Source organism: Strigops habroptila, chromosome 10, assembly GCF_004027225.2.
Source record: "Strigops habroptila isolate Jane chromosome 10, bStrHab1.2.pri, whole genome shotgun sequence".
NCBI classification, from domain to species: Eukaryota; Metazoa; Chordata; class Aves; order Psittaciformes; family Psittacidae; genus Strigops; species Strigops habroptila.
The window spans coordinates 7,962,913-7,972,015 of NC_046359.1; the positions used below are offsets into that span (position 1 = coordinate 7,962,913).

At 42.7% G+C, this 9,103-nt stretch overlaps 1 protein-coding gene and 1 long non-coding RNA gene across 2 annotated transcripts; both read right to left on the reverse strand.

Annotated features, from left to right (window-relative positions):
* Positions 1-1,373: 1,373 nt before the first annotated feature.
* SOD2 (superoxide dismutase 2) lies at positions 1,374-7,579 on the reverse strand. The gene is made up of 5 exons (XM_030499564.1): positions 7,177-7,579; positions 5,899-6,101; positions 4,884-5,000; positions 3,035-3,214; positions 1,374-1,891 (listed from the first exon to the last, which is right to left on the reverse strand). Exons 1-5 carry the CDS (start codon positions 7,203-7,205, stop codon positions 1,746-1,748), a joined length of 675 nt encoding a protein of 224 aa, XP_030355424.1. The 5' UTR covers positions 7,206-7,579; the 3' UTR covers positions 1,374-1,745.
* A 261-nt stretch (positions 7,580-7,840) lies between these two features.
* On the reverse strand, positions 7,841-8,442 carry LOC115613711. Its single transcript, XR_003993479.1, has 2 exons — positions 8,095-8,442; positions 7,841-7,914 (listed from the first exon to the last, which is right to left on the reverse strand). It is a non-coding gene; the product is annotated as an uncharacterized LOC115613711 (long non-coding RNA).
* Between the last annotated feature and the right edge of the window lie 661 nt (positions 8,443-9,103).

Sequence of the window (9,103 nt, forward strand, 5' to 3'; positions counted from 1 at the left end):
AAAATAAACAATCATCCCAGTAAATAATTACAGCAAAGATTTTGGTCTTAATTGCACCTAGGAAATAAATTTTTCTGCCAGAAGCCTCTATCAGGGAAAACCTATGCGATTTTCTCATGGAGACCCAGCCTTCCTTTCTAAGAAGAAAAGCTGAGCACAGCTTATGGCAGAGCTTTCATTCACCAGCTCTCCAGACTTGCGAGGATTCTGCAGACAGGAAGAATATGGACCATTCAGGACCCTTCAAAAGCTGCCAGTACTGGTAACCAATAGTTTTTTCATCACTGCTCTCACACCCCCAGAGGCAAAGCAAGGGTACAATGCCAGAAGTTTTAAACTTCTGATTATGAACAATTATGTTTGTTCATAATCAAACAAGATTATGAAGCAATCCAGACTTAAGCCAAAGCTCAGGCTGCCTATCTGAGATAAGAACTAGGCCTAGAGAAAAAGAATTTCACAGAAGAAAAAAGCCACTTTAAATGTGAAATAAGCCATGTTCGCACAACTCACTCATTCGCAACAGAGGAATCTCACCAGCCGCAGCTTTGGTTAGTGACCAAAGACTGTTCCTATAGTGGTGGTACTTTCTCTCCCTGCATCTGCTAACCAAAGGCATTTCTTTCCTCAGACACTTCTCCCCTTAATCTTACTTGATGCTTCACAAGAGCAGCCTAGCAGTACAGTACTGTGAGCCTATTCCTTGTTTCCCTGAGAATCCATCCTGAACTTCAAGCAGCATACTGAGAAAGCTCAAAGAAAACTTACACAAGGCACTATGTATGCCCAGCAGCATCCAGCCAGAAATGCTTGCAACAAAAATAGCAAAAAAAACCCCAAAAAAACACCAAACAAAACACACCATTTCTTTTTCAAGATCTTTCAGGCATGCTCTTTTACACCAGAGTACTTCATTCCTGCCTCAAGCTTAACTTGCTATAACTGCTTCAGGAACACAGCTACAGAGAGACAATTTATACTTCAAATATGCATGTCATCAGCCTCAAAAGATGTTTTAAGATGTTCCTGAACAGCTAGTATGAAACCAGTATCACATGCTGACATTCAGTTCCTATATGAACAAGTTAGCCTGACACAGGACGAGTGTCTTGCCCAAGGTAACATTTCTAATGCATCAGTGCAAGACATGAAGAGCTCATGTAAGAGATCCAGGAATTGGTAGGGATGGCTGAAGGCAGTCAAGTCAGGCAGGCACAGCAGCGCCTATTGCCCCTTTCACCTACCTTTTTAATCTGTAAGAAAGCTCCACAGCTGTAATACAGCAAATTACAAAAGGCGTTTCTCTTCTCCAGTGATTTTTAAATCAAGTAACTGGACCAGCTATTACTAAAAATGAGTCTCTTACAGACAGCTATAGAAGATTCTTCTTTTATTTCTTTATAGTAACATTAGTACATATTTCCACTTAGGTATTCTAGTGCAACAAGGAAATCCATTACCTCATAAAGCTTCAGCAAGGTGATCTATGCTTCTATATGCAATGGAAAAGATTATTTCAAGTGTCTCCCTCTGTTGCACAACAGTTTAAAGCTTCAAAACTCTAAGTAAACACCTTTCACAGAATTAAACAAGCAGACACTTTGCTTGATTATGAAATGCTTTTGTTGGATGAGCTAAGTGTTTTCTGCAGTAGAGCAATTCATTTGTAAGCCACAGGCACTACTACAAGAGTGGTGTCAGAGTAGAAGTGGTGACATTTTAGAAGTCTGTGCTAGAATTCCACTCTACTTTTTGCAATCTGCATATCTTGAAGATACATTCTCCCAGTTGATCACATTCCAGATGGCTTTCAAATAATCGGGTCGAACATTTTTATACTGAAGATAATAAGCGTGTTCCCATACGTCAATTCCTAGCAAAGGAATGAGACCTGTAAAAAAAAGAAAAGGGATAAGTGTTGTAGATCTATGAAAACACACTTTACATGTAAAGTCTTATATTACAGCCTCAAGCTGCACCCGATTTCTGAGTCTTTATGTGCAGGAAGACAGAGAGCTCTCCAGCAGAGAGGTGCTTACTGCAATGTTTTACAGAACTGTTTACTCTCCACACACACATTGCAGAAACTGAAAGAGCTGATCAAGATATACACCTACAACACTCCAGAACTGCCTTGAAGAGATAACTGAAACCACTGAATTTTTAACGGAGAGTTTTCAAGAGGGTGGGTGTGAAATTTACCCCCATGATGCTGTATGCCCCTACACTACTTTTTTTCCCTACTGATAAGCAATAACATGGACTGCTGATAGTATATGAAATTCTTTGCCAGAACATATTTTAAAGATATCTGCAATAGGGTTTGGACTAACAGCCACTCCAGGCAGGACTGTCATCAGCCACAACCTCTTCCCTCTGTGGAGGGTGTCCAGCCTGCCATTATCACTTCCACGTCTCTCTAAGCAAGTAAAATTATCTTCAAAAGTGCTCACTGCCAGTATTATGCTGCTTGACTAACTGTAATACCTATCCATATCCAAAGCTGATTTAATTGACACTCAATACTCTTTACTAATATTAAGGAAGCAGATTAAAGCCTTCTGTTTTAACCCCAGAGTTATTATGACCACCTTCCCCTCTCCTGTTGTTTGGCTTACAATGACAGTTCTGTGAACAGCCCCTCTGTCAGAGAGAACTATCTGAAGGCAAGAGGCTTAATCTTCCTTGATACAGGCAAGCTACTCCAGTTACTCAAAAATAACCCAAAGAAGCCTAAGCTAAAACTATTGTCTGAGAGTGCACTTTCACAATATGCCCCATCTATTTCCCCTTAGACTGGACAGACTTCAAACCCTACTGCTCTTCACAGTTTTCAAGTCCTGCCTCACAAATGCTGTTTTAAAAACTGCAACTGGTTTTCAGTTTTGCTAGTAGTGACATTTGGTTTTCCAGCCCTATTTATCCAGCAATTTCTTCTCAGCTTTTTTCCCCCCACAAACCCCTTTTCAGCCCTCCTACACTTGCCTATGAAATCTACAAAGAGAGAAGCAGAGGGGAAGGAAAGAAACTTGACCTGTTGTTCCTTGCAAAGGGTCTTGATTTGCACAAGCTGCTATTTGGAGGCACCCCTGCTCCTTGTTATAGCCAAGCCACCCCCAGCCTGATCCCTGAACACCAACAGATACAGCTGTCAGCTTCTCCTTGAAGTTTGCAAAGGAACCGAAGTCACGCTTGATGGCGTCCATCAATTCTCCTTTAAAAGAAAAAAAAGATACAAAAAGCTCACAGAACATCAGGTGTCACCTGGGAATAGAAGGAAAGAGGAGCAGAAGCATTTGGGCTCTGTGGGAAGGAAGTGTGTCTAGACAAAGAGAGTAGTTGCATCATTAATTAACAGTTCTATCCCAATCTGCTTAAGAGGGCAAGCAGACTGGAAAGAAATAATCAGAGCAGTCAAACACACTGTCCTCAAAGTCACAGTCAGGGTGCTATCAACTGGACACTCAAGGAAAGAAGGTAAGGAGCTAGTCTGCATATCTAAAAGGACAACACTAAGTGGCTGTGATTTCTTTGTCTTAGTACAAAGAAATATGTGGACATCTTCATTATCAGTATAACGGACCTACACATAGTAAGAGGTATTTAACCACCTCCCTCAGATTTGAGATTTACATTTGCTTCTACATTGTCTATTTGATGAGTAAGTTGCATGACTAGATCCCTTCTTTATTATTATTAATTTAATCTGTGCTGGGGCAAAGAAAGCAGAAACCAGAATGTTTAGTGTAACAATGCACTGCCAAACTACTTCCTTTTCCCTACACCCTAACACACATATTTAAGTGTGTTATCTACTAAATATCTACTAAATATCTAACACAGATATTTAAGTGCTTCAAACCTGAAGGTGGCTATGCTCCTTTCTAATTAGCACGTGTAAGAATACTTCACACAGTGCAATGCTGGAGAATTCTTCACTCCTTCCACCTTCAGACAGATGATCTTGAAAATCTCCTGGCAATAGCTGAAAGTGTATCTTAAGACCAGCTTTAGCAAGCTTCCTACAAAAGCCTTGAGCCATTCAGTTGGAACCAAAAGATGACACTTCAGACTCACAGAAACTTCACACAAATTGGGAGAGAAAAATCAAGGCTTTAAAGCATCTTTTCTGAGAATGCAATCTGAAAACAAGCTGTATCAGAAATGGACTGATACCAGACTTGCTTGTTTATGCTCTAGTTTTAAGTAGATCATCTTCGTACTTCCATGGTAGAGTCAGAAGTCACAAGCAGATGTCACCCATGAACACTGAACCAGAGCACAAAGCACCTGAAGCCCACCAATTTACAGACATACAAACCTCATTCAAACCCCTCAAGCTTATCACAACAGCTTTTCTGAGATCTGTATTATAGGGCCTTTACCTTTAATTGCAGGTCACTTGTAGATAATCACTACTCTATCTTCCCGAAGGGGATTTCTTCATTTAGGCTTTAACTACTAAACTATCCCTATTCAAATTGGGAGCATAAATCCAGCCACTAGGCTGGATGGGCTGCAGAACATTTCTTCCCTTTCTGTGAACTGAGCACACATGGCAACTTGATTAACATAGCTTTGTATAACTATTTTCTCTTACAAAGACAGAAAGGACAATATAAAGCAATAGCCAAGTATTTTGCAGTGTGCCTATAATCAGCTTCAGAAATCAAAAATACTTAGCACAGAGCCAGCTTTTTATGTTTTTGGCTCGCATTCAAAAAACCCTGAATTCCTCAGAAGTGTGATAACTGTCATATAGAAAGGCAAATTAAGTCTGAAAAAATAAAAATCCCTCAGACTCTTTCAAAGAGAGAAAAAAAATCACTAGTTCTACTGGTCGATTAAAACTGATGCAACAAACCACTGTAAGAAGCACTAACCTTTAGGCTCTCCTCCTCCGTTAGGAGAAAGGTTTGTCCAGAAGATGGTGTGATTGATATGACCTCCACCATTGAACTTCAGTGCAGGCTGAAGTGACACCTGAGCTGTAACATCACCTAACAAGGCAGAATATAAAAATACATAGATAAATAAAAACATCGTTCTCATCACAGTGGTCACTAAATTGCCACGAGGCCTCCATCAATCTCCAAAATCTTTCAAGTCTTATCAAGACTTTTGTCAACAGACAGAAGTGAGTCTATACAGTAATCACTTCTTAGAACTAAACTGATACTCTTTAGAAAGATCACAACAGAGAATACTCTACCCTTCTTAACAATATATACACATTATTTCATGTATTTTCATCAGTCTGACTGAAAGAAGATCAAAAAATTCCATGATGGCTGGCTGCATATTTTAGTGCCTCACACCGGCATGTGACCTACATGACTCCTTAATCTGAGCCTATAGCATAACTGACACCCAAATTCAGATCTCTTCACTGTGTTACATATATTAACTGCACACTTGTCTTACCTCCATTTGCAGGTGACTAAGATTATTTCACAAGAATCAACAGAGCTTCTGATGTGAAAACTATCGAGATGCATGAATTTTATTTTATATAAGTTTGTTACTAACCTTTCATTATGAAGTATTTGTTTAATAAAATGACTGCAATTTCCTATTGACTCCATCTTCCATTCAAGTTATTAATGTAAATACGGACTAAATCCACAGCAGTCAATTTCCTTCTAGTTTTACAGTACTACAGAGAATAGAATCCATGCTTTTTAGTTACATCTTGTTTCCAGTTACCAACACCACCGAAGTTTACAACGAAAGCTTGTTTGTAATACATCACTTTATTAAAAAGAAAGCTTGAATTACATAATCCAAAAAATTTAAAAGAAACTATTTCCCCTAGAAATAAGAGCTACTCATTTTTTTCTCTTATATCATCTGTGTCAACAAGTTTTCATCTCATCTCTTGACTATGGACACACAAACCTTTTGCCAGCGCCTCTTTGTACTTCTCCTCTGCAACATTCAGGTTGTTCACGTAGGTGGCATGATGTTTGCTGTGGTGCAGCTGCATGATCTCTGCACTAATATGAGGCTGCAGAGCGCCATAGTCATACGGCAAGTCAGGAAGAGTGTGCTTTTGCCTAGAGGCCAAGCATCCCAATGGTGCTACCACCTTGGCACTGCTTCTAGACGAGGTAAAAAAGAGAAGGAAGTAGTATTTATTCAGGACTTGGGCTTCACTGAAGCAGACAAACTGTGACAGTTATGATCACTGCTTTAAGTACATGGGGTGGTATCTTAGGTCAAATTTCCACTTTTCAAGAGCTCAAAGCAAGCACGCTCTGCTGCTTAACTGCAATGATAAATTCACATAGAGGGCACAGATACAGGGCTCTGCAACTTAAAGCTACCACTTCTCAAACCAAGCCCCCCCAAGCCACACAGCAGAGTCACACACCCTCCCATGCATAAAGCCAAGGAAGGTGGGGGCAAGAATGGAAAACCAGCAGTAACACGGTGACATTCAAAGTTTCACCTAATCTCTATTAATTAAAAACAGAAGCCAAGATGTGCCTTCAGTGCCTTCCCCTCACCATCCACAAGGTGCTTGTATTGGGCTGAAATCCCCCAGGGTCACCAGCCCCCCGGCCCCGCACTTCCCCGGTATTAACCCAACAGACGTGCTCCCTCACCCCTGCGCTGTGCACGGGGCACATCATGCACTGCGCTACATGACCACCGGGCAGCCGCGATGTCCGGCACAGGCCGCCGCGCAGCTCCCGCTCACCCCTCCCCGTTCTAACACCTCACACTTGCTACAAGACATGTCAATGACCACGGTAAAAGGAGAACCGCTGGGCCGAGATGAAGTTCAGCTCCTGAGGCCTTTTCACGTTTCGCTGGTGACCTTGACACGAACGAGGGACAAACCAAGAGCGAAACCCTGGGGGCCGGACAAGCGGCCGAGTGCGGCGACCCCGGCTAGGAGGGGCTGCCAGCACCCTGCCAGCCGGCGACAGCCCCGCGGCGGAGGGGGCGCGGGCAGGACCCGGGAGGGTGAAAGGACAGCCGCCAGCAGCCCCGCGGAGCAGCACGCAGCAGCGCGACCGCCCGCCTCCCGAAATGGCGGGGAGGCGCTGAGGGGGCGACCCACCGCCACCGCCTCCTCTCCCGCCCACCGCGTCGCCGCGGGTCCCTCACCCACATCACGCTCCCCGCACACACACACGCAAACACAACCAGCCCCGGCGCGGCTCCCACCTGCCCGCCGAGGCCAGGCGGCACAACATGGCGGCGGAGTCGCGACGGGCACTACACCAAAGGCGCAACCGCGTCCCGGCCCGCCCCCGGCAGCGCCCGCCCCCGAGGGGCTGAGCTTCGCCAGGTTGCTGAGGGGAGTGCGGCACTTGTTCCACTTCTTCAAATTGAGGAAAAATAGCGGTTTGTTAACACTCTGCGTATCACGTTCTCATAAAGAGAACCACTATATAGAGCTGATATCTTAGAAGTCAGGCTTTCGGCGCTGCAAACCGAGGTGAGCAGCCGCCGCGGCGGAGGACGAGCCCCGGAGGAGTCTCCGCCCAGCAGAAAGCCGCCTGCCTGGAGCTGTGCCTGTTGCGCGGCTGTAAGGCACCAGGGAGGATACAGCAGCGCAAGGCAGCTGCATTAACCTCTCAAACCTGCCTGGGAGACGTGCTTCTGCCAGTGTACTGACAGCAGCGCTCACAAATACCTTTTCAGCTATTTGAACTACGACTTACTGTTTTTTGGTTCTCTTCTTTTCCTCGCTGTTGTGCACATCTTGTTCGCCAGCATCAGTTTTTCTCCTGGTAGCAATTCAACGGCCTTTAGTGCTGATGGAAATCCCTCATTCGGGTACCTTCACCCCATGAGCTAAAATAATCAGTATAGTTAGTGCAAGCAAGTTCGAAGACCCATTAAAATTTGGTTCTCCAGGAAGGTCAGAGAGGAGAACTCTTCTCTCAGTTCAGAGGCACTCTGCAGACAAGACAAACATTAGGTAAAATTTGGACTGTATGGAAGTCATCTCTACCACAGACCCCTCCATCTTATATCCTAAGATCTTACAGAACCCATGTTTACCAGACTATAAAGAAAAACAAGTTACAAATATTCAGTGGGGCTTAGGTCTGAACAACCTTGTTGAAAATAAATTACCTTATCTTGGAAACTGCCGGGAAATGCGCCTGGAGAGACCCAGCCACACAGGGAAGCTCAACCTATTGTCTGAAATCAACTGGAGGTTTGGAAACAAGGTTTCCCCAGAATGCTGAAAAAATAGATATAGCAAGATTTAGGCAGTACCTAATTGTAAAGAGGAATATGTTGTATTTATCAGTGATTAATAAAATCATCTTTTGTTAAAATGAACCAACTACATTCAAGATTATTACATGTCCTAATATAGGTGCTGACAGCCAGGCAAGAACACAAATATTACACACATAGAAATGCTAACCTGTATTATACTGCCATCCCCTAATACTTTGCAGTACGTTCTCCATGAAAGCAAGTCAATTATAGGATTCATTTTGTTATTAACTGGTGCAGTTGCTGAGTTGCTTTCATTTTGGAAAAACAAACCAACCAACCACCCCAGCCTGCTTCTTTAGAAGATACCCTCTAAGCAGAGAATGACAAGGGTAATGGCCTACCTCGCCTTACAGTTATTTGCCTTCAGTAAGTTAAGCTAACTTCCAGTCTGAGGTTGTAATTTGTTATTTCTATTTTTAGCTCTTTAGCTAAACTTTTACTATTGAAGAATTAAGTGCCGTACACTCATCTTTATACGAAGTTTTAAGAAATTAATATCCTATAGTAACTGACAGATTTAAGCAGCAAGCTGTCACCACCTGAAAGCTATGCCTTTCATTAACCTTAGCACAATTAATAGTAATTACTGTAACTCCAAAGATACTTAACATTCTCTTAGTTCCTTATACTAGGTGAAAAAATGTCAACCATTTTCTCGGCATGATTTGCTTTCATATTTCAGACAAATTTGAACCGTGACCACAAATTCCCTCACTAGGCTTTTTACCATCCACCATTATCAGCTAAAGCCATTGTTACCATCTGTTATCAGCATTTTAAGCTTCTTAAGTATTATATTCTATCATGTACAGAATCTAGGACGTACATATACACACATTATGGATAATCAAGC